The sequence below is a fragment of the Anarhichas minor genome, unplaced genomic scaffold (genome assembly GCF_050575085.1).
Source record: "Anarhichas minor isolate MPS153535 unplaced genomic scaffold, ASM5057508v1 ptg000136l, whole genome shotgun sequence".
Classification (NCBI taxonomy): domain Eukaryota; kingdom Metazoa; phylum Chordata; class Actinopteri; order Perciformes; family Anarhichadidae; genus Anarhichas; species Anarhichas minor.
In genome coordinates, this window is record NW_027466582.1 from 13,014,961 (window position 1) to 13,041,265 (window position 26,305).

The 26,305-nt window shown below is 41.8% G+C and overlaps 1 protein-coding gene and 1 long non-coding RNA gene across 2 annotated transcripts; both read left to right on the forward strand.

Moving 5' to 3' along the window:
- kif3ca (kinesin family member 3Ca) lies at positions 1-25,190 on the forward strand. The gene is made up of 8 exons (XM_076083793.1): positions 1-1,890; positions 15,367-15,468; positions 16,375-16,497; positions 18,547-18,665; positions 19,406-19,522; positions 19,868-19,979; positions 21,394-21,539; positions 22,456-25,190. Exons 1-8 carry the CDS (start codon positions 475-477, stop codon positions 22,541-22,543), a joined length of 2,223 nt encoding a protein of 740 aa, XP_075939908.1. The 5' UTR covers positions 1-474; the 3' UTR covers positions 22,544-25,190.
- Positions 6,945-8,902, forward strand: LOC142941753 (uncharacterized). The gene is made up of 2 exons (XR_012951535.1): positions 6,945-7,004; positions 7,234-8,902. It is a non-coding gene; the product is annotated as an uncharacterized LOC142941753 (long non-coding RNA).
- Positions 25,191-26,305: the final 1,115 nt, after the last annotated feature.

A 26,305-nucleotide genomic window follows, 5' to 3' on the forward strand; every position in this document is an offset into this window, starting at 1 on the left:
GGAGGATGCGGGACGGCGGCGTGTAGCGGATCTACCAGGACCATATGAGTGGGATATCTGAATATGTTGTTATAGTCGGCTTTGCTGAATTTTTTTTTCCCACCGAGTGAATCTGGACGTGGATCTGCAATGGAGCGTCGATCCAACGCGTGAAAGCTGATGACCGTCTGTGTATCTGTGAGCTAATATTACAGACAATAAGGAAAGGGAATTAGCCATTAGACTAGTGGCATGTTCCATGAATTGTGTTGGAGGTTAAAGGAGTCTGTGTTATTTGGCACTGTAGCTATTTTATTCATGATATGATCCAGAACCATACTGAATTTGTCATTAATGATTTTCAAAAAATCAATGGTTTCACTATTCACAGGCAGACAGGAGGTCTGATTAAAGGCATCATTGCCAGCCTGTTTTGAGTTAGCTGATATAGATTGTCCTTTTGTTGCATACAACAACAAAAAACAGAAGCCTGTCATGTCAAAAAATAAGAGTAGTGAGTCAGTGAAGGTGGTAGTTCGATGCCGTCCTTTGAACCGGAAGGAGGAGTCCAATGGGCCCGCGGGGTGCATCGTGCAGATGGACCTGCGGCTCGGACAGGTGATCCTCCGAAACCCTCGAGCACCAGCCAGCGAGCCTCAAAAAACATTCACCTTCGATGCAGTTTATGATGCAAACTCCAAACAGGGAGACCTGTACGACGAGAGCGTGCGGCCGCTGATAGATTCGGTGCTCGCAGGGTTCAATGGTACCATATTTGCGTACGGACAAACAGGAACTGGGAAGACGTACACCATGCAGGGGGCGTGGATGGACCCAGAGAAACGGGGTGTGATCCCCAACGCTTTCGACCACATCTTCACGCACATATCCCGCTCGCAGTCCGATAAGCAGTACCTGGTGCGGGCGTCCTACCTCGAGATCTACCTGGAGGAGGTTCTGGATCTCCTCGATCCCAACCACGGCAACGCCAGAGCCCTGGAGCTCCGGGAGAGTCCAGAGTCTGGGGTGTATGTGCGCGACCTCACATCGTGCGTCTGCAAGAGCATCAAGGAGATCGAGGAGGTGATGAACGTGGGCAACCAGGCGAGGGCTGTCGCGGCCACAGACATGAACGAGCACTCGTCTCGGTCCCACGCCCTGTTCCTGATCACAGTGGAGTGCAGCCAGCCCGGACCTGACGGGAGGAAACACATCCGGGTCGGACGCCTCAACCTGGTGGATCTGGCTGGCAGCGAGCGCCAGGCCAAGACAGGCGTCCAGGGAGAGCGCCTGAAAGAGGCCGCCAAGATCAACCTGTCCTTGTCAGCCCTGGGGAACGTGATCTCAGCATTGGCCGACGGGCGCAGCGGCCACGTGCCGTACCGGGACTCTAAACTGACTCGGCTGTTGCAGGACTCTTTGGGTGGGAATGCAAAGACCGTCATGGTCGCCACCTTAGGCCCGGCCCCCCAGCACTACGACGAGACCCTCACCACCCTCCGCTACGCCAACCGGGCCAAGAACATCCAGAACCAGCCAAGAGTCAACGAAGATCCCAAGGATGCTCTACTGCGCGAGTTCCAGATGGAGATCGCTCGCCTCAGGGCCCAGCTCAACCACAGGAAGTGGAGGACCAAACAGAAGAAGGAGCAGGTGGACGGCGAGGGCTGGGAGAGAGACGGGGATGAAGAGACGGAGGGTGAGGAGGACGAGGAGGAAGGGGTGGAGAAGGACGCGGAGGAGTACGTGAAGCTGGAGGAGCAGCGGTTGGAGAGGGAAAAACAGGACATCAGAGAAGATCAATTCATGTTGGCTGAGGAGAAGCAGAGGCTCCTGGGAGAGAAGGAGAAGATGATGGGAGTTCTGAGGAAGGAGCAAGAAGCCACTGAGCAACTGACCGCCAAGTACAAGGTGAGAGCTCGACCCTGTGAGTCAGTAGCTTCATACATTCATTCTTGACAATCATAGACAAAAGATAAACATGCAGAGATACACGTGTCATGAAAACACAGAATAGGGTAAAACAACCAACAAGACCCATAATGCTCTGCTCAGTTTTTAAATGGAATCCACTCATGGTTTCATCTTTCTCCCTCTCTTTCTCTCTTTTACACACACACACACACACGCACGCACACACACACACACACGCACACTAACCAGGAAGTCAGATTAAGGACATGTGGTCCTTGGGATTATCAAGTGTGATAATCTGATGAGCTGTTATTAAGGGACATTACAACACAAAGAGCTTCATATCCAATTACATCTCAGTGTGTGTGTGTGTGTGTGTGTGTGTGTGTGTGTGTGTGTGTGTGTGTGTGTGTGTGTGAAACACATCAGGTATTAGTGGTAAATAAACTCTCTACATTAAAGGGGCCCTCCAGCTATTGAGTAATGTACTTCCACAAAGCTTGGAGACAGATGAAAACAACACAATGGTCAAAATATATGCAGCAGAGGCTGTGATATCCCAACCTTTGTTCCTTAGTATGGATCCAGCCCTTCAAAAACTAATTTCCTACATTTCCCATATGATTTTCCCAATTATGTGATTATATTGTTTACATTTCACCTGGTTGAATATCACTTTTTGCTATCTATATACATAATCCAAAGAGAGCCAAACTTGCTTTGTGGCCCCTGGCAGTTATTGGGTGCAAACTATTTAAGAACAACTAATCTCTACGTTAAAACTAGTTTGTGAGGTGCAGCCTGGTTTCATTTATTGATGCTAAATCTCCACTTTAACTTGATATGATGACAAACGGATGATGCAACTGAATCCAGCACCAGTGGTTCCAACGACTGGCAGTGTTTTTGTACTATGTGCTTCTCTTTCCCCACTGTCTGGTCGGATGTCTCATACGTCCAGACGGGAACTGGTGACCAATGTAGCTTAAAATGGCAATTCTCTCTTTGCCCGACGTGCAGCAATCAAAGACTGAGTCGGAGCTGCATTAATTACTTGCTCTGATTCATTGGCTACATCCAGTCAATAAGTCAGCCATGCAGAATGACTTAGTGACGACAGTCCACAATACTGTAAAATGTAAAATCTGAGATTTGTTTCGAAACACATTGTACATTATAGAAAAATAATTTTATTAATCTTGAAATGACAGTGAACTATATAGTACTCAACTGTGGAGTTAGACCGTTAAACTGTTTTTCACCATTTTTGTGTTCAGGATATTATGGGCAGGGCTGAAATCATAGCTCGATGACGCACTGGAGCCATCCTTAATATAACACATCGCCTAATATAACAACTACAGCACATACATGTATCATCAGTGGTTCTGCTGCTCAATCGCCATGTTACAACACTAACTTACCACAGCCCAATTACTTGTTTCACTATCACAATGTTATCAATTAGGTCAGATAGCATTTTGAAAGTCTTTTTTTTTATCTTTACCCTGACTTTAAATATTGGAGTCTGTATCAAAGCCCTACAGTAAACTATAACTATAGAGCTGTGTTTACGCTCTGTAGTCTATGCCTCATCTTTAATATGGGGCACCTCTTCATTCTGAGTGAAGGTATGAGGTCTGGGAAAGTCCCATGAGACAGAGCTAATGTATATCCTGATGCAATGCCCTTCACACCGAGTGCTTTCATATACGTTTTCTGCATCTCATATTTCTTCCCGTCACGTTGTCCTCCAAAGTGCCTCGGGGCTAATGCTGTTTTGTGCTAAATCATGTGAAATCATCTGCGATCACACTGCACAGTTCAGTGGGTCTTTGTGGCTGTATTTTTTGTTTAATGCTGACTGTGAGGCTGCTGTCAGTGCTAAGAATCAGCAAAAGCCCCCCCCCCCTCTCGAGGAGGAAGATGATTAAGGACAACTGGTATTTCCTGCCTGTGATGCATCTGAAGGAAAGCCTGCATATGGTCAAAAGAATGTTTTTCATGAAAGGAACAAGTTCACTTGTTTATTCTAAGACGCAAATCTGATGGTTGTGGTGTTCATGAGATTTGTTGACAGTAAGAAAAATACATAATATCCCCAATGTTGTCCAAAAAAAAGAGGCACACCGTTGCACTAGGTGACATGTTCCTTCATTATCATGAACACTCACTGTAGTTTACTTTATGTCATCACAGATAGCATTTTCTTCAAAGATTTACACCTTCAGTAAGAACGAATAGGGCTTGAGGTGGAGTGCCACAGCTGATGGATGGAGATGAACTAACACGTTGCTTGTTTTGATGTTTTCAAAGCATTTGGTGACAATACTTAAAGAAAAAAAAAAATAGAATACTATTACCCTTTAAAGAGAAAAGGCTTTTTTTATGTGTACACTGGGGGGGATAAAACTGAATCTAGGCATATGTCACATGTTTTGGTTACAGGTCAGTTCACTATGACTGAATGTGGACAAAGATCCCTTTATATCCATTTAAAGTCTTTAGCTCAGTCCTGGTGTCACTGTTCATGCTCAGAAAGTTTCTTTTTAAATCCCACCTATTACTCTTAAAACATCTTTTCTATGTCTGAGAGGAATTCTGGGTATTTTCTTAATTTTTAAGTCAATGGATAACTGGTCAAGTGTTAACATGACGTCATATGTTCCTATATTATACACTATAGTCAATAATACATCATCCTTCATCATTTACCTGCCTTATTACTCATGAAGTTGTGATCCTGAAACATTTCCATTCTAATCAATAAGCCCCGGCTCTGCCTCCCTCTGATTGGCTGAGAGCGATATTTGGCAACCAATCACATTGTGTGGCCTGAGGGTTCCATTTTTCTCTCTGCTCTGATAACCAATGACAGACAGGTTGCTCAGGGAGACAGCTTGAGAGAGAACGCTAGCGAGCAAGTGTGTGTGTGTGTGTGTGTGTGTCTGGCTGGAGACATGAGCTCAGAAATAACCAATTATAGATACAATCATTAAAACCCTTCTCCCTTTTCCTCCCTCTCTCTCACCCACACCCACACAACACATGTAAGTGGGTCAGGAAACAGCCTTGTGAAGCTGTGTTGGGTCAGCTGGTGTTTCTGCAGGGTGCCGTTAGCTCGCTGGCCTTCAAGGTGCTGCTCTCCATCTGTGGATTGTGTGTTGTAATGTTGCTGCAACTGTTGTCCAGCTGTTGTCTGCTCTGCTGGAGGTGCCACCAGGTTTGATTTACAAGTGGTGGTGGAAGTAGATGTATTGAGATCCTTTACTTAAGTAAAAGAACGCATACTACACTGTAAACATACTTACAAATCTTACAGCATGTAGTAATCAGGAGAATTTGCAGAAGTATATTTTTTTATAATTTATTAGTCTGATGATTATTTTCTCCCATTAATCGACTGATTGGTTTGGGAAAATTGTGAAAAAATTGAGAGATGCCGTCACAATTTTCCGTGTTCCGTACATTTCAGCAACATCACAATATCTCTCTTGAGTCGATGTTTTAGCACCTTTGCACTCCAGTTTTAGTTCTGTTAACTTTGGCATCTTTTGACCTAACACATAAATAAGTTAAGTCTATCTCTTAGTAGTGTTTGTGTTGTTATGAAACAGTCAGCTATGAGCAGTCACCGTTGAGAGCTGCAGCTTCTCATAAGGAGGCTGCTGTGTCCGACCCTCCAGTGGACTATTCTTAGACCCACTTTTCTGGGTCAAAACTGTAACGTCTCACTTCTTCTTACTGTCTCTTCTTTAAGTATCTGTGGTCCTTTAAGAAGAATGTCTAAAACAATATTTAGGCTATCTGAACTGTGACCCTGAAACATGCTTATATTTTGCTACTTACATCCCAGTTATGTAACTGGGACAGTGTGGCTTCTACTGTCCGAAGACGTCGCAATATATATACACGCCGATGTTACTATTTACATTCACACACTGATGGCAGACACCTACCATCAGACTATTTACATTCACACACTGATGGTGTGACAAGTTGGAAAACATGCACTTTTATAAGTTAAGGAAAATAGTAATTTCATGGTCTATTGTGTTGAATGTAATGTGATTGAGAGGATCATTCATAGATAACTTTACGATTTACTGAAACCACGAGTTAAAACTCATCACACATGAATACGTGGGTGAAATAATAAGATTGTGTTTTCTTGCATCGTTTGCTTTGTTCTGAATTGTGTAGTTTGAGATATGTAGGCCAAATCCCAATGTCCCCCCTTACGGACTCACGGACTTCGCGGGAGCGCGCCTCAAAGTCCGTGAGTCCGTAAGGGTTTAGAGTTTAGGGATGTCCCACTGTCACATCATCGAGTGTTTGAGGGCTCTCTCGCAGACATTCTGAGCCCTTTATGAACCCTTTCCGTAAGTCAGCATGGTATGCTGACTTAGCCTAAGGGAATTACCCACAAATCATTGCAATGTGACGTTAAACACGGGGTAGCCAGTGGACGCATGGAGACGTAAAAAAAAAAGGCAAACAAAGAGGATGGCTCAGGTGTGTTCAGCCTGTCATATTAAATGTACTCAGAAACATTAAGGGTTAAAGATGGAACAAAAAATAAACATGAAATCAGAGGATATTTATTTATTTATTCATCAAATATCAGATTTTGTCATTGAAGCTGTTTTGACAAAAACTAGTAAATAGATTATAAAATCACCTCTCATCTTGTGAGGAAAGAGTCTGAAGACGTTCAAATCAGGGAGTACAAAGTATAATATAAATACCCACAATTATACATCTTATTTCTTGTCATTTTCATGGTCAGGTGATATGTTGCAGTAAAGTGCTGTCCCATTCCTATTTACACCATCTCAAGCCCTCACAGTCTCTCACACTCAACCACTTACCAGGTGACGTCAGTAAGTCCTTGAGGGTTCAGGGTTTGAGGGTTTAGGGGGGACATTGGGATTTGGCCGTAGTGTTAAACTGTGATCTACATAGTGGTCTTGATCTTGAGTCTGAGATCGATTGCTTTGGTCTCCACCCATATATCTCGGGGAAACCGCGATCTTTTCCTCATTGCAGTAAAGTTCTTGCTGAGGAAAAACATCATTTCACTCTCGTGATTATTTATCCCCCTTTTGCAGGTATGTTGTGGATTTTAAACAGCGTTAACATGTCTGTATGTATCTGCTAACATGTCATACGTTTTAAGAAAATAGACACCTGCCATCAGACTATTCACATTCACACACTGATGGCAGACACCTGCCATCAGACTATTCACAGTCACACACTGATGGCAGACACCTACCTATCGGTACGGAGTGAACAGTCGAACAGGGAACCTGTACCACTTGTTCCTTTTCTTTTCAGCGGCCTTTCTCTGCAGATCCTCCAGCTTGGTCTTCACAGCGAGGAGGTTCTTGGTCACCAACTCCTGCTGTTTCTTCTGCAGCGTCTGCTTGAGCTTGAGCTTCTCCCTCACTCGGGCCGACTTTTCCTCCTGCCACTCTCGAAAACCCTCAAAATACTGCTCGGCATTCCTCAGTGCAGCCGCAAAGTGGTCGACTTCCTCTTTCTGATGGTTGAGCAGAGCCACAGAGGAGGCTCTGATCTCCTGCAGCAGGGAGGCTTTCTCCTGCTCCCACTGGAGACGGTCGGCCATGAACTGATTCATCTCTTTTTTTATGGATCGCCCACTGGGCCAGAAACGTGCTTCTGGACTTTTCCAGCTCTTCCAGGTGGTAAATCTTGACCTTCTGCCTTTCATCAAGTTGAGTCTTCAGCTCCTCCTCGGTCTCCTTCAGAGCATTCTGGAGTTTTTGATTCTCCATCTTCTGCTGGTTTAGTTGACCCACACATGAGGCTTTGGTCTCCTGCTCCCACTGGAGACGGCTGGCCATGAACTGATTCATCTCTTTTTTTATGGATCGCCCACTGGGCCAGAAACGTGCTTCTGGACTTTTCCAGCTCTTCCAGGTGGTAAATCTTGACCTTCTGCCTTTCATCAAGTTGAGTCTTCAGCTCCTCCTCGGTCTCCTTCAGAGCATTCTGGAGTTTTTGATTCTCCATCTTCTGCTGGTTTAGTTGACCCACACATGAGGCTTTGGTCTCCTCCAGCTGGGCCTCCACAGCAAGGAGGTCCGCCTGAAGGGTTGAGACAAGGGTTGAGTCAAGTTGAGTCTTCAGCTCCTCCTCGGTCTCAGTCGGATCGGCCGTGAATTTAAATTGATCCCATACCATTCTCAGGGTAGCGGTGACTTTTTCGACTACATTGGAGGACCTTCCCACAGCCTTCTCAGCCTCTTTCTGTTTTAGAAGAGCCTCCATCTCACTTATCTTCTGATTTGCGGCACTGAGCTGAGCTGAGTTACCAGTGAGATGATTATTTCAGTCTACTTTTAGCATCATAGGTTGTTAATAATAATAATAATAAAGTTAATTTTTGTGAAGTTCAAGTATGAATACCACAATGTACAAATACAAGTAAAAGTCCTGCATTTGAAATCTTGCATACAGGCTGTGTAAAAGTGGGTGTAATTCCTAAACGGTCATTGTGATTTTTTAGTTTTATCCATTGAATTAAAGTTGAAAGTCTACACTTCAACCACATATTGACTGATTCGTTTCAAATCCATTGGAGTTGTGTAAATAAGCAAAATCAGAAAGATTGTGTCCAAATACTTATGGCCCTGACTGCACCCACATTTTCAGAGGCTTGTGGTGTTAAAAAATTTGAGCTCCAGAGCAATATACAAAACTGGTACCGTCTGCTTTCTTTGGGAAATTAGTTCTCTGTCTGTCTCTCTCTCTCTTTCTCCGAAATCTCTCTCTCTCACACACACCCGCTTGTCATTTAATAACCTCTGTGTATGTGTGTCAAACATTATGATTCTGTCTCCTCTCCCCCTCTCTTGCCCACCCAGTCCCACTCTTTCAAAAATAAAAGCCCCTTGGAGTAACTGTATCTTAACATTAAGCTCAGAATTAGCTTAGTTGTTCTTGTATTTTTGTTCTATTAAAATGTGTACACTGCACTCTGGTCCTGCCTTGTATGAATTTGTGGTTACTTGTCAGCCCAAGTGGTTACTTGTAAGTGGGTTGGGTGTAGTTATGCATGATACATTGATAATACATTTTAAAAAACATTCTTTCAGTCATTCATTGATTCATTTCCTGTTGCGATGGTAATTAAAAAGGCAATACAACTATTGTATTCTCTACATGTCTCTCACAGTGAAACACACAGAGGATGTGGTTTACCTTGAAAATACATGCTTAGTTACTACCGGCAATATCGGCGTGTATACTGTATATATTGCGACGTCTTCGGGCAGTAGCAGCCACACTGTTAAAATTTCCTGCGAAATTTTTTAGTTTAAGTTAATTTCCTCTACGTGTCATTTATTACAGAGGTTAATTATTTAAGCAGTTTAACTTTCCGTCAACCTGCTTTATCTATGCCTTGTTCCCAGGAATAAGCACAGTAAAAATAGCTCAATTTCATTCATTTTAATTTAAAAGCCTGAATTTTACTGGTTAAAAAATGTCGCTACAAATACTTGCAAATGTTGATCAAATCGTAGATCTAATTCATGGTGTAGCCGGAATTATATTAGCAGCTCTAAAGCGTGTGAATCTAACAAACTGAGACTGAAAGTAAAAAAAGTCCTCCATGGCAAGCTGCCCAGATAAAGTCTGTGTGAGGGAAACACTCATTTCTTTTGTAAAAAGCCAAACATAGATGTTGCACCGTCAGGCTTTACAGCAAACAGAAGGAGGGTAACTCGGCCTGGAGCAGTAAGACAATTCAATCTTTCAGCCGAAAAACAATTATATTACTAATGTGTGTACTGTTTTTGCCATGAATGCATCTTCCAGTCTTTGCTGTCTTTTGTCATTGGAGGAAATTGCATTAAGGGGTTTCTGCATCCTGCAAACTGAAGTTCCAATCAGAATGCATGGTCAGCAACAATGAAAGTAACACACACAAACTCACACATGCATGCATGCACGTACACACTGTGCGTACATATCAGCTTTCAACAATAGACAGTAGACGTCCATTTAAGCCTGCTGAATGTATTTTACACACACACACACGCATCACATCATGGATAGAATGACTGTTTCCTGTTCATAGAGCTGACTTCCTGTGTAATTAGAGGAGGAAAAAGTCTGGACACAGAGAGGAAGGCCTTTGTGGGTGTGTGTACATATGTGTGAGTGTGCGTTTGTGTGTGTTTGTGTGTGTGTTTGCTAATGAACAGAGAGAGCTCATCACTGCTCTCCATCTTTCAGCATGGAAGCCACAATCACTGAATTATAGATGAATCAACTGTGTGTGTGTGTGTGTGTGTGAGTGTGAGTGTTCATGAACTGAGCATCCAGTCATGTGATCAGTGGAGAAAGCAGAGCCATATCATAAACAATACGAGGAGACAAACAAACGCACAGTAAAAAATAAAATATTAAATGATGTGTTAAACTTATAAGAAAATGACGGATGAGGGATGTAATATTTTGCTCATTTGCATCGTCGCGTCTTTCTTCAAATACAGTGCATCTTGAAATTAAGTCATTAGAATGAAACTGGCATATGCACCTCAAAATAGTACTCTAGCTGTAGCTACAAAGCTAATTTGACTAAACAACATAATAATAAGTCATATTACAAAGGACTTAGGATGAAATGGTGTTTCTCAGGTTCATCTGGATTAATTCTTGTTTTACAGTCACTTACTGGACCTCCCTCGTATGTTTGGTGGATGCAGGAGATGACTGACAGTGAGTGAATGGTAATACGATTTTAGGATTTAAGTTGTGGCTCCTGAAATGTTTTTAGCATCGACCGGTATTGATGAAGCAGAATGAAACAGATTCTCAAAGACAACCTGACATTTGTTCTCTTTTTTTGTTTTCTACGTCTGTCTTTCATGCTCACTGTCTTTTTAGATTCCCCTCTCTTCTGCTTTCACGTCTCTGTCTCTTCCCAGCAAGCTTCCTGTCTCTCTGCTGCACACACGACAGCGGTTGTCGTCACATTGTATTTATAACCCGGTCGCTCCCAGCAGGCCCCTGGCCTCACTGTGATTGGCTGGCTGATGCGCTTAAGCCTGCTCAATATGCAACACTTCCCATTCTCTTCACTTTTCCCATCAGGAAATGGATCAGTCACAGCCAAAAGAGTCTGAGCACGAGTTTATGGGCAGATTATACATACGCTCACAAATATGCAGGCTGGCACACACACATGCACTCACAAGCTCCGGGAAAAGTGTGATGCGTTTATAAATGCTTCAGTCTGCGGACCTCCTCGCAGGCTTCCATCAACAATCAAGGACGACACAAGAAACATTGAAGCCTAATGGCCATGTTCACAAACCATAAAACCAGTAAAACTACATACGACACTGGAGTGGGAACGCATTCTTAATTAGTCAAAGTAGCTGTGAATTTACAGAGATTACCTTTGCGGCCGCGTCGACAATGATTGGCTTGTTGGTCGGTGATAATCTCAACCTAATCACCTCCTTTTTCTGACTCCTTCAAAATCACACTGATAACCAGGCAACCAACGTATTTGTAAAGACAATAAAAGTAGAAAAAGAAGTAGAAAACAACACATTGTGCTGTTCAATGGCGACATACAGTCAAAGTTAAACTAGGCAGAGGTGTGTTGCTCACACTGTATGGATCAGTTGAGATACAGACAAAATAGTCCGTCTGTTCTGCAACGAAATTCAGTCTTTTATCACAGTAGTCTCAGTCAAGACAACACTTTTAGCCCTAGCATGTAAAATTATATTATAGTATTATTAAAACAAGCTCACAACTTTAGAAGTGCTGCGAGACAGTTAACCAAAAGTTTATGCATGTCACAAATCCGCCGAACAAGAACAGACAGATCATTGATCGTTCAGACAATTAGAATCAGGTCAGCCAGAAATTCAGCCCAATCTAAAACATATTAAATGTTTTAACAGAGAATGTCACATCTAGAATTTATTTTTCCAGATTTATCCACAGCGCTGACTACAGTGTTGGAGAGCACCTCCTGCACCAGCCTGGTCTCACCCCCAGGGCATCAAATACCGACGCTTTTGGGCAGTGGCCCTTGGCGTCTTGCTACCGACGCACAAAGCGCCCTTTAGCGTCTGCATGAGACGCACCAGGCTTTCAACTAACTCCAATGTAAACCCAACCACGTCATTAGTATTGAGAGCGACGACGTCTGCTAAGGGCGGGAGGCTGAATGGGACCAACAAACACAGGACATTTACTCAGGGGACCAGTGTTCGTGTCCCGTGTGGAACCAAAAGTTAAGTGATCTGTACACATTTTATGTCATGTGATGCTACGTCACTGAGTCACGTGACATTACGTCCGTAGTAAAAGTTACGTAACAAGCATACTTATTTTGCTCTAACCGAGTAGTTTTGTTGCCTAAACCTAACTGCAACCGCTTCACAATGTCCACCACGGTCAAACCGTCTGCGTCAAGATACTAAGCCGGGGCCTTCTGTGACGTGTAAATATGAGATCATGTTGCCTGCTCAGACGAGGAGATGATTGCGTTGCCGTATGGTAGACCATGCCGAGAGTTTAAATCTATCAAAAGCACCGACACACATTGTAAGACATTACATCTGCTTCATTGATCGAGCATATGAGAAACCATGCAGGACTAAATCTGAGCCTGCCGAGGTCTGAGAAGTAGATACAGGAAGGTTTCTAATGACATTATGAAGAAACTGAAGCTCTACTGTGACCTTAAGAGATCATCAGACATCCTGACTGCATCTCTTTGTGTCTGTCTGTGTGTGTGTGTGTGTGTGTGTGTGTGTGTGTGTGTGTGTGTGTGTGTGTGTGTGTGTGTGTGTGTGAGATACACTGAAACATCAATCTGCATGGATGCCTGGAAACAGAATGATGACTCGAATGAGAAGTGACTCGTCCCTCATGTGACTGAAGGTGATTTGGACTCGTCACAGTAATTGCTCCTCCTCCTGCTCCCCCTTCTCATCCTCCTCCTCCTCCTCCTCCTCCTCCTCTCTTGTCTTCTTTTCATCTTCACCTCTGTGACAGCTGCTTTACCTTAACATTAAAAACATGATTCCTATAGTGTCATGGGAACCTGTGACGCCATGACTGCCGTGAATAAGTTAATTTCTTTCTAGACTGTGAGCTCAAATGTGATATGAAGTCAAAGCAGGATTACATTTGAGATTGAAAATTCGTTTATGACCTTTATGACAAAATAATCTCACCACATGGTGCATTTAATGGCTGTTTAGAGCTTCCAATCACACTACGTGATCTTTCTCAGCAGGTGGAGTTTGTCATTGAAATATAAAAGTTTCAATTTTTCTGAGCACTTAAAGCAACAAGGTCCATGTAGTAGTTGTTCTGTAGACCACATTTTAAAATGTAAAATTGTGTGATTGCGTGTGTTGAAATTGAACGACTCAAGCTGTAGTTTTGTGCAAAAGCAAGTGGCTATAGTTGAAATTCTACGTTATTGTTTGTGTTGTTTTAACTACACTTTTTTATCAGCTTAATAACAATGGCATGCATTCTTCAGATAAAACGATTATTTTTTTGGTAATGTGGCATCATCGTCCTGCAGCTATTAGAGCACTACGTGAACAAGGAATGACGGACATTATAAGAAAGTCTTTGTTTCAAGTTCAGAAAAAGAGAGAGAGCACTCCTGTGGCAAAAGTGCACTTTGTTTTCTTGTATGAACTCAATGCTAGCGGGGGATCTGTACAGTGTAGCAAAACATTGCTTGATTTTAATTGGATGTTGCCGCATTTGTAAATTGGTATAATTAGTTTTTTGACATACTTCCATGAACCCAGTGAGACTCAAAGTGGATTCTGCTATCTTTTACTGCAGTTAAAACATGAATAGGCATTCTTCTTCACTATAATGGCATGATGTATGTGCCTGGTGAGGCATTGAGCTGTCCATTTAAGTCATAAAAGCCTTGACGTAAAGGATTTATCCAACCAGCCTATCAGGGAGGAAGAGACCAGGGATGCATGAGAGTGAAAACCTGTGACATGAATAAGCCCTTTAATGAAGCTGAATGAATATGACAAAACACAAAGAGCAGCAAACCAGGCAGTCTCTCTCACACACACACACACACACACACACACACACACACACACACACACACACACACACACACACACACACACACACAAAACACAAAAGACAGCTCGAAACAAAGAATCTTTCTGTAAAGACCTGCTGCAGATGCATCCTCTCTGAAGGACTCCACTGTACTCTTTGCATGAATCTGGGGTTTTTGTGTGTGTGTGTGTGTGTGTGTGTGTGTGTGTGTGTGTGTGTGCTAGTAATAAAGAACGTATAGGCTGCACACAGCTGACACACACTGTCTTTTTGTATAAAGTCCCGAGACTGGAATGTGGCCAATACAAAATGGCCGTGGCCCCTGTTTGCCCTCTTTGGGCCCCATGTTTCTCTCTTCCCCCTCCTTTTTTTCCTTCTTCTTCTCTTCTTCCTCTATTCGGTTTCTTGTTGCTCACAATTTTTTCTTCTCTATGTTCATTTTAGATTTCTGTCGTCAGGACATGCAGTGTGTGTGATCATATGTGTTTGATTCCCCTGCAAGACAGATTGCATCACCGTGACCTCAGGCCTTTAATCTCCACGATAACCAAAGGCGCTGTAACCAGAGGCATGAAACGATAATGATTCTTCTTCAGATAACACACACATGTTTAATCAAATCTGCAGCTTAGATTTTATTTTTTTAAAGGTAGAAATTACAACTAGAAGTCAGGGAAAGCAAACCTCACAAAGGCTTCACAGACTCTTACTTGTTGGTTTAATCCTCTCGACATTATTAAGATGAATCTGTAGCTCTATACAACAACAATAGTGGTATACACGTGCCTGAGGATGGCGCTAAACGAAAGGTTAAGAGATCACTAATGTTATTATAATTCGTCCTGATGGAAACATGAATGTCTGTGCTAAATGTCGTGGCAATCCATCCCATTGCTGGTGGCGCTATAGTTGAAAAGTCAGTAGATCCCTAAAGTCAGTGGGAATCATCCTCTGAGGAACATGAATGTCTCCACAATACGTCACGGCTATCCATCTAATAGCTGTCGAGATATTTCAGTCTGGACCGACGTGGTCATCAGACACTTTTGAACGTGATTCATGTCTGAGGTGCTACAACGTTTTAAGCCGAGCTCAGCTTGTTGTGGAATGGTGTCATCGTGGATGTTAAGCTGCCCACTTCCAGCTCCGCCCGCCTCGTCAGCACAATGTCTGCACGACTGCAGCTCCAACACACACATTAACACTCACAGAGACTTAACTGTTAGGTGTCCAAATGAACTTAGCTTGACCTCAAGAGAGACACTCCATCCATGTCTTTGAAGATGATGTAGCTGCTACAAGGACACAGTACAGGTTCTTCTTCCTAAATATAAATCCACGTATCCATTTTGCTTTTCTCAGGCGATGGAGAGCAAGCTGCTGGTTGGTGGGAAGAACATCATTGATCACACTAACGAGCAGCAGAAGATGCTGGAGGGGAAAAGGCACGAGATTGCTGAGCAGGTAAAACTGTTTGTTTGTATAGATAAGACAAATAATTCATATTTTTTACATGGCAACAAACTGCATTTTACTGGATACTGCAGAAAAATAATGATTAGTGGAACCGTGAATGAATGAGGATGTTTTTTCGCTTGTTTTTGTTTTTTGCTTCCGGTCTGTTAAAAATGAGTATAATGTTGAGAATATCTGCCAATATCAAGCAAGTTCTGCAGGGGGCAACTAGAAGTCTATGAGAAAACGACCCTAATTCACACTTGATTTATTCCCTCAGTAGAGATTGTAAACATGAGTTTATGGTCTCAATCACTAGTTTCAAGTATTCTTCAATGCAGCATGATGTTCATTTAGTAAATGATGGTCCATTTAGAGTCAAATAGACCATAAAGCAGAGTATGCTTTAGGGCGGGCTTACTGTGATTGACAGGTCGCTGCCGCTACCAGAGCCGTATACGCCCTCCTCCACATTCCAAATATGATAACTTCGTTTCATTGGCTGCGAAAAAAACAACATGGCGACAGCGAAATCGCCGAACTCGAGGCTTCAAAACGATAATCCACAAACCAATGGGTGACGTCACAATGACTACGTCCACTTCTTATATACAGTCTATGAAATCAAGTGGTATTTATTTTTACTATATTTTTGTATTTTGTTCCGTTTATTGTAATACAGCTTTAAAACCCATCCTTAGGTTCTAAGGCTGTTTTTAAATGAGTAATTATTTTAAATACTTTTAAGTAAAGAAATGCATTCAATTGCTTGAATATAATATATTGTTTGATGTTTGTGGAGTTTGTGTGGAAAGGTGTTAAAACTTTGGAGTGAAGGTTAACCTGTTTAACACGATGGGGAAAACAATGCAACCGCAAACAGCAGAAAGGAGACATTTTAATAAATGCTTTCAGACGCGCAGCGAGAGGGAGATACAGCAGCAGATGTTGGTCCGGGACGACGAGACGGTGGAGCTGAGAGAGACTTTCACTTCACTGCAACAGGAGGTGGAGGCCAAGACCAAGAAACTCAAGAAGGTGCTCAGATACTTTATGTACATCTATGTATTAAATTCAGAAAAGGATCGTGTACACAAATTCTCATACACGCTCATTTATACATGCAGCAAGTGCACACACTTTTATAAACAGAAGACACAGATCCACCTTCCTTCTTTTTTTTCCTAATATCAGTATATCCCTCTTTACCCCTCTTGACCCCTGACCCCTGACCTGGATCCTAATGGCCCCCTGCTTTGGACACATGGTCCGTTCGGACACACACTTTACTCTCAGTACCTCAAGGTTCGTCCTGCCGTCCCCTCCTCTTTGCTGGACCCCTCCCCATCCCTCTGTCATTCCCTATCTTGGGCCTCTTCACGCTTCTCATGCTAACCTTCTCAATCTGTTTGCCCTTCCTTGATAAATTGCTCAGGGTCTGCCAATAAATCCCTCAGTGCAAACCCTCAAACAACACTCCCAACCTTGTGAACCCTTCACCCCGCTCTACTCGCCTCCCAATTCGTTGCACGGCCAGCAGGACTAACCCCAAACAACCCGTTGTGTGTGTGTGTGTGTGTGTGTGTGTGTGTGTGTGTGTGTGTGTGTGTGTGTGTGTGTGTGTGGATGACAATGTGATTAATGATCCTGTGATGATCTTTGCTCTGATGCCCTAACGTGTGCCATTTACCCTTCTCTCACTGCATGGTGCCGTCTCTCTGAGGAAAAGAAGGAGGATAAAGATTAGATTTATCTCAGAGCTCAGAGGGTTCCTGTTACTGCTGAACGTTTTGCAGTTGGAGAGCGGTGGTTGATGATAGTCATGGAGTCCTTCTTAAGCCGCGCTTGGACTTTAAATGCACTCTTCAGAGCTTTTTGACCACTAGTAGTGCTGTAGAGTTGTGTTTCTATGAGCGTTAATACACCAACAAAGGCAGTAACGAAGAAGACTAGCAAACATGGATGTAAACAAATGAGTAATTTGTAATATGTAATAAACAAGTAATTTGCTTTGCAAATGTTTTACAAGGAAGGAAATACGAGAAATATAAATTCGACACGTTTTCTATTTTACAAAGTGAATGAAAGAATGTAAACACACTTACTGTGTGGAATATAATTACATCACAACAAGGCCTGAATACGTGGCGATCAGGGGTTCCAAATGTGTCCAAAGGGATCTGTTTAAGTCCACCAATCAGAAATGGAGACTGTCTCTCTTAGAGCTCACTCTGGTTGTCATTTACAGCGGAAAATCCTCTCTCACTCTTCGTAGTCGTGAATAAAATACGTTTTTCAGTTTGAATAATGAATACTACTGAACATTGTAGGATTTTGAAATTTATAATTGTTCGTGGAGCTACTTTAAAGATTTTAGAGACCCCCCCAAAATGTAGCTGTTGATGCTCTCAGGGGGTCTGAAGTGTCAATCAAGGGGTCCCAGACACCCAACACGCTATTATTATATACTAAGAGAAGTCTGAATCCAAGAAAAGCGTCAGCCAAGACATCTTTATTTCATCAGAGGTATATTTCTCTAATCATGTCCTTGCACACTGGATTGTTTTCCATGGGCCACAGTGTTGTTTTCAAAAATTCCAATTTCAATCTATTTTTATCAACAAATCCAATTTTTCAAATGCCAAAAAACAAGCTGCCACCACACAAAGTGAGTGACCAGCTGCTGCTCACTGATCAGATTCTCCCTCAAAGGTGAAACGTTACCTTAAACTGCAGCATCATCTTTTTTTAAAGGCTAACTACAGTCAGGATTAGCCTACTAGTTTTAAAGCCTGTGCAGTCAAAGCATGAACAGTGTGGAAGCTCAGGAGCACAGCGGGAGAGAGGGAGGACTGAGTGGAGAGAGGGAGGGCTGAGAGGAGAGAGGGAGGGCTGCAGCGCTGCAGCGCTCCGATTGGATGCCCTTCTCTCCAGACACCAGTGCCTCCAGTGCTGTTGCTACGGGCAACCAAGCTAGAGTTCATCAGCGACTCCGCTGTACTGGGCGACATCTCTCCTCCTCACCCTCTCCGTTTGTCTCTCTCTCTCTCTCTCTCTCTCTCTCTCTCTCTCTCTCTCTCCTTCTAGTTGTACGCCAAGCTCCAGTGCATCAAAGCGGAGATCCAGGACGTGAACGACGAGCACGTGAGGAGCCGACAGGAGCTGGAACAGACTCAGAACGAGCTCACCAGAGAGCTCAAGTTCAAGTGAGTCGAAAAAACAAACGTGCAGAGGAGTCGGCAGAATCAGCAGATATGCCGAGATGGTTCAGCAGACGCGTCAGATAGAGATGTCATGAGTCCAAACACAGAGACATGCTGACAGATGTTGAGACGGATGAACGTCAATATGAATTTCTGCAACATTAGCATTTAGGTTTTGCAAACTTGATATAATTTGCGTACGTAAGTAGTAAAGTAAAATAAATAGAAAAACGTGAACTGCATGTTTTTTCTCACATGTTTCTTGTTTGTTACTATTGTGAAAATGTTTGTTAGACTTTGCCCAGCTTAACTTTTTAGACACAAAAGGAGAGGAAGCTGGAGAGGAAAATATGCTTCTTCATATTTTGATATTGGCTGATGTGTTGACCAATGAGCATCACCTGCTAGTGGGCCTTCAGACCAAAAGCAATCCTGTAATACAGCAATGCAAGGGGCCGACGGCTCCAGTGTGTTTGACATGTATGGTAATGAAGGCGGAATGATCCATATCAACATGTCACATACGTCTGGATTACGTGTATCAACCTGATTGATCTACTGTGACTTGGACTGTACCTCAGTTGTACATCGCTCAAACAAATAAATGTTGATTATCATAGAGTAAAACAATTATTCTATACATTTAGAAGAATAGATGAAACAGTCCATAGAGACGAAACATAAAGAGCGTATTATTAAACTCTACAGACAATGTAAACCCTCTGTGTGTCCTGCACATGCAGGTATCTGATCATAGAGAACTTCATCCCCCCAGAGGAGAAGAATAAGATCATGAACAGACTGACCTTTGATCCAGAAGAGGATCAGTGGAAGTTTCAGCCTCTTGTTCGTGCTGAAAGGTCAGTGTGAGTTTGAGACGTTGGGATGTTATTCCCATCGGGGCCATCAGGTGGAAATAATGGACTCAAGAATGTGTTTAATTTCAGTCATGGTTCATGATCTTTTTGACCTTCCTGCTCTCCCTGTCACTCGCTCTTCTTCTCTTGAGTCTTTCCTGTCACCCTCCACTGCTATTCAAACAAAAGAAGCCCTTTAAACAGACAGTTAAAGTGCTGATGTGGTGTCATCCACAACTGGAGAGAAAGCTGCGCCATATCTCTTTTGTATAGAGCGTCACGAAAAGGCATTTTGGCCTTTTTGACATTGATTTATCATTGATGGCCCCCGTCTCTCCCCCTATTCAGTAAATCCTCATCGCAGATGAAGAAAAGGCCGGCGTCTGCAGTCGGTTACAAACGACCAATCAGCCAGTACGCCAGGGTTGCCATAGCGATGGGAGCTCACTCCAGATACAGGGTAAGTGTGTGTGTGTGTGTGCGTGTGTGTGTGTGTGTGTGGTTGTGTAGTGTTCTCATGATGAAACTGACTGGATAAATAAAACATTTCTGATATTAAAAAAGCCAGGACAGTCAGAGATTACTAACACAGCTGATGTGCTAATGAGATGAATTAAAGGAATAGTCCACCAAATATCTAGTTTTTTAATTATGAAAACATTTCCCCCTGTAGGTTTGAAAGGGTAAAATCTTTAGGGGGTTAGGGAGGGATTTGTGGCGTACTTTAATTATTTCCCTTTTTCATCTTTAAGGGTATAATGACATTGTGGTTGAATTGCTGGATGAATAAAATAATTGTTGCATCTTTACGTAGTGTGCAGCTAATCTTAATAATAAAACATGTCTGAACTAAATTGAAAAATATTCCTTAATACTAAGAAAAATGGGAATTAGGGGGAGACACCTCAGGTGAATGGGGTAAAAAACATGTAACTAATAGATATCACCATGAAACTCCCACAGTTGATTACTTACATTATAACAATTCGTTTAGTTTTCTGAAATTGTATTTTTAAATATATTCAAATGAGGCATCTGAACATTGGATAAAGCCGGGTCATAAATTCTTATTTCATATTGTTGACATTATTAGAGTCAAAGGTTTTTACAGAGGGAACTTTGGATATCTCTATTTATCACTCCATAAATCAGAAAATACTGTCAAGCCAGTCAATTTTCACCATGTTTTTAGGAATGCAATGTTGTATACATCAGGTTATGAATGATACATGAACAAACTCCTCTGTAAAAACATTCAGAATATAGATTGGAATGAAACTGGAAAGTTTGCTGTATGTAAGTGCTTCTAAAGTCGATATTTCTGGGGAAAAAACATTTCAAGAAAACAGCCTTTCAAGATATGTATGTGAAACTCTACAAATTGTATATGTTTTCTGTCCACTAGTCTGAAACAAGACATGTTATGGAAGCAAATTAGCCCAACATCTCCAAATTGATCAGTGCATGAAATGTTTTTGCCTCCTGTCTACCTACTAATTGTCATTACTAACTAATCTAAGTTAGTAATGATAGTTTGTTTAGTGTTTTTTAAGCACAAAGTGATGTTCGGAAAATAAAAGACAATGATTGGACATACGCAGCATGTGGAAACCGATAATCAATTATTCAACATATTCATCTGTAGAAAATGGAGCGAGAGGAGCCAGCACAGAAAAAGCTTGATCCCCTTAATATTTAACCTGAACAGAAGGGATTAAAAAATCCCCTTTTAAACCCTGAAACCAGAGCTTGCAAAGCCTTGTATGTGATAGTGAGATTATTCCTAAAAGAGATTTGCAGCCAGCTCACTTTGTGTGTGCGTGTGTGTGCGTGTGTGTGCGTGTGCGTGTGCGTTTGCGTGTGTGCGTGTGCAGGCTGAGAACATCATGTTTCTGGAGCTCGACATGACTCCTCCAAACTCCGCCTCACTGGATCGCTCGGCGGAGTCAGAGCCGAACCAAAGTCACTCTCTGGACAACTCGCCCACCAAGGACAGAAGCGTCCGCAAGTCTCGCTCCTGGTGAGACCAGATGTTATCCTGATGTCACCTTCTAGCATTGGCTTCTCACACATACTGTACTGCTGCATATGTTGGCAAGATAAATGCTTTTTTTTGTCTTTATTAAGTTTGGTATATTTGTGTATTTTAATTGTCTTTGTTCTTTCATGTTTCACGTCATGTTTGAACTTTACTGTTCAACTGTGAAATATCAGGCTCCAGTATATATCTTCAACACAGATCTTTAATGATCACATTTGAGAGATCTTTGCCAAAAAGGGTTTTTGTATAAAAGGCAGAGACAATATTATTTAATAATATCTCAGCCAATAAGTAGCAAGAAATTGCAGAACAACAAAGCCAAAGATATATTTTAAGATTTATTTGTCCACTGTAAAATGTCCCACTCAGTATATATCCTGATCACAATCATTTCAAAATGCTAATTTAAGGGTTCCTTATCAATGTGTGTATGTGAAAAGATTGATGTCGGCCAATATATTGTTATCAGTTTTTGTTTACCCTGATTAATTGATAAAGAATAAAGCCTATAGTATAATATATTATATATATAAATATATAAATAGATACTTTTTACTCTCAAAAATCAATATTCACTTTGGAATTGGACAATTTTTTAAATGAAATATCTCCACTATTAATTATAGTATCTATTTATACAAATAAGACTTTGTGTATGTGGAAAACCTGCTTTTACTGGCCTGTATGTAACTAGTGTAAATGGTTTAGAGTCAATGCGTCTCTAAATGGGATTATTCAGGATTAGCCACACCCTCTTTAGGCACTCCTAATCTGATGGTTTATCTCTCATTTGCTCAGCAGCCTGTGATCTCAATGTTGCTGATTAATCTTATTAACCTGTGTCTAAATCGTATGTGAAGGCAGAGATTATATCGTTTTTTTGTTTTTTTTGCAGGTGCCAGACCCCAAAATCCATCACTTCCTCCTCTTCTAATGTCTCCCTGGCAGCATGTCACACCGCCACACCTATGACGGCGCAGTGAAGCTTTAGTGAAGAGGATTTCTTTCTTTTTTTAAATTGTTATTTATTTTATTCCTCCACTTCCTCTTCCTTCTTTTCCTCTTCCTGTTTTGGCCAGTGAGCCTCTTAAACATTTCTACAACTGGGACACAAACACAAACCTCCACCTGTGCTGAGTCCTAAGAGGTAATAAACTAAAGTAGGAAGTGATCTACAGGACAGGAAACTAAATGGCCTGATGAACCTCAGAAACTCTATAAAACACAACTTCCTGCTGCTCTACGGATGTAAAGACCCACCAGATCCCCTTCCACCTTTGCATGAGCCTCGGATCACCTTTTTAAAACAGCTGGCTGCAGTGCTGTACTGCCCAGACTGTGTGTGTGTGTGTGTGTGTGTGTGTGTGTGTGTGTGTGTGTGTGTGTGTGTGTGTGTGTGTGTGTGTGTGTGTGTGTGTGTGTACAGGGCTGTATGATTGCCTCTTTGTGTGTCTTAATTGTGATCGATTCAGATCTGAAAGCTCACAAACTGCTTGAATCCCCTGTAAGATACCAGTGTACATATTTCAAAGGGGAGACAGTTGGATGAGAAATGATGTAACATATGATGTGAGCTGTTGTTGATCAGATGAGGTGCTCTGAAACCTGAATGATGACCTTCATCACGCCTGTTGTCTCTCATTATTCCTCTTTGTGTCCTTCACAGTTTCTGATTTAAAAGCAAAGCCTCAAAATAATCTCATTAAAATGAAATTGGTTTAATTCATACCAGGTCACCAGGACACAAATGTAAGTCTTTTAGCTATGTATCCAAGCTTTATTAAACTATTTAATAACGACACTACAGTACAAGTTTAGTGTGAAAGTTCATCCTTGGCCGTGGAAACAGTTTCACAAAAAAAAAACCTCAAGGTCCACTTACTGGCTTTTTCTGGAGCTGGATTAGATCTATCTAATGAGGAAGACCATAAAATGTGGTTAGAAAATGGGGAAAAAAGCTAATTAGTAGAGTATTTTTGTTTGTTTGTTAAAACATCTAACTATGTAGGTCACTAGTTTTCTTCGTCCCTAGTCTGTCCTCTGATTGGGGACCAGCTAAACAATAGAGAAACAAAAACACCTTTTCTCTGAATGATGATCCGTTCATCTGATATCAGTCAACTATACTTGTATGAGGATGAAGAAGACGAAGACCTTCACTCCCACAGCAGCAGCTTTAAACATTCAGGTTGGACACGCAGCACAGCAGGTATCGCATATACTGTCACACCTGCTCAGAGCTTGGCTGGTTTGTTGTTTGGACAGCAGTCTTCAGTCAGGTGTGTCCAGTTCACTGTCACTGGGTTCTTTACTTGCTGGAGGTCAAGAGCAGCAGACAGTGGAGGGGGGGGGGGGTCAGTCAGACTAATTATCACTGTATTATTGATGCTACAGATCCAGTTGCAGCTGAACCCCCCCAGATAGATGTGAGGGAGCACAACGCAGTCATTTACCAGTGTATAGAAACAACGTTTATTACCAATCTGTTTTGTTTTTTAACCATTCTTTTTTTAACAAAACTTGATACATGACGTTGGTGACACTTAATGTGCAAATATGTTCCGTGACCCAAATATGAAGCCATGCCATTGATATCTGATAATGTGTCAGAAAAATGTGCTTGTGGAAATTCACAGAAGTATATTGAGATGTCCGTGCTGGAGCATTTTAAAGGTATATGCGACATTTACTGCAGCTTGCTCGTTCCAGGGCCGAAAACAGGGATGAATACTAATTAATAATTGATCTAGGAAATGAAATGAAAAGAAAAATGTCAATCACAAGTTCCCCGAGCACGAGGTGACATTTTAAAAATGCTTGTTTTGTCCAACCAACTGTCAAAAGCCTTAAAGATTTTGATATAAAACAGAGAAAAGCAACAATTCTGCCTGTTTGAGAAGATAGAGCAAGAAGATGTTTCACATTTTGAATTAAAAAATTGTTTCATAATCGTTAAGCAAATACAGTAGTCTACTAAAATAATCCATCGGTAAGATAAACAAAATGGGAAAATCACTTTCTGTGGTACACATTGCAGTTGCTGTTTTCGGTGAATTTTAAATGTGTGCTAACCTACTTCCTTCACTGTCTCAGCCGTTTACAGATGCACACTGAGGATTTTATGTGTTTAGTCATCAGTTTCTGGGTCCATAATTGACCCAGTTTGTGACTCTAAATGTTCTGAGGCTTTATGAAAATGTGTCTAATGGAGGTTAAAATACATGCATACGAGGGTACCTTTAATGAAGTGAGAGATTCGCCACAAATGGAAGTGATTTACTGTGAGTTGATATACATTATCTATGTATGGAAGAATATATTGTAGATGCCAGGGTGCTGTTCTTCAGAGGAAGATATCAAGATATTAATATTCATATATAATATGTTTATTTGTCCAGTGTGTAATGCAGCATCTGCCTCAAAATATCCACGGCTCACTATTTACATTTTAGGGAAGACAGTGATACAAGGATGAACATGATCTGCCTGATAATATTTAGAAAACCTGGCTGTTTTCATGTCTATGTTGCCTCTACGTTTTGCTCATTTATAAACATTTGGTCATATTAGTCAGTAAAACCATTCATGTACGTTTCCCGTCTATGTGAGGGCTGTAAAATATTGTATAAATGTGTCTGTGTGACGGCGGTGGGGGTGGGGGAGGATGCCGATGGAAGAGGGGGGGAGGGATGCAGGGATCCAAAGACAATCAGGAAGTGACTGTGGAGGCGGTGGATACTGAGCCTGTTTCCATGGTAACCTGCCAGTGAAGGATGTTGTGATGGGGAATGGAGGGGGGGTTGTGTATCTATGTGTATGTAACATGGTGGTCCAGTGGAGCTGAGCTCATTTCTGGCTGACAAAAAAGGAACAAAAATTCGAATAAAGACGTCACAGGATCAGATGTTTCAATATCTCTAATCGACAGCAACGTATTTATTTCATGTCGTTCTGTGTGTGAGAGTTTACCCTCAAGAGCAATGATATTTAATTTAATTCTGTTTGATTAGGATTCCTGTTAGCGCCATTGGAGCAGAAGCTTTCCTCCCGTGGTCCACATTACATGCAACATTTATGATGCAATCCAAAATACACTCAATCAAAACATGCGGCAACTATGCAACACACCAACGGGCTCCAAACCATGACATCTTACAGTAAGTTCAATGAAATAATCATAGCTATTATGTTATATTTTGTTAGACTAAAGCTGAAACTAAGGGTTATTTTCATTATTGATTAACTTAATTTTTATCCATGCTAACGTCAGAGATCCAAGGGTGGAGTTGTTCCACCACTTTGGTCCAGACTGTTGGATGGATTGACAAGATTTTATTTCTTTTTTATCATCCATGTTCCCCAGAGGATGAATCCCACTGACTTGTAGTTCTTTGGTTTCCATATAGCGCCACTATACGAGGTAGACATTTGTAGTTTTTACAAGACATGGATCGCTGCATGAATTTAAATAACTTCCCTCTAGCGCCATCATGAGGGCAGCATGGCTGCAGACTCTCAGTCTTGTTTAAATTATTTTGTATTACCATGTTCTAATTTGAGAGGTAGCTAAACATATGCTAATAAATCATGTATCAACTCAATTCATTTCCTAATTAATAAACCATCCAATTTTTTCAGGACTGTTTGAAGAAGTTCTAGCTTCCACATAGTATGTTGAAATTAAAAAATATATATGAAACACCATGAAAACAAACGTAACGACAAATGTAACGACGGGTAAGTGA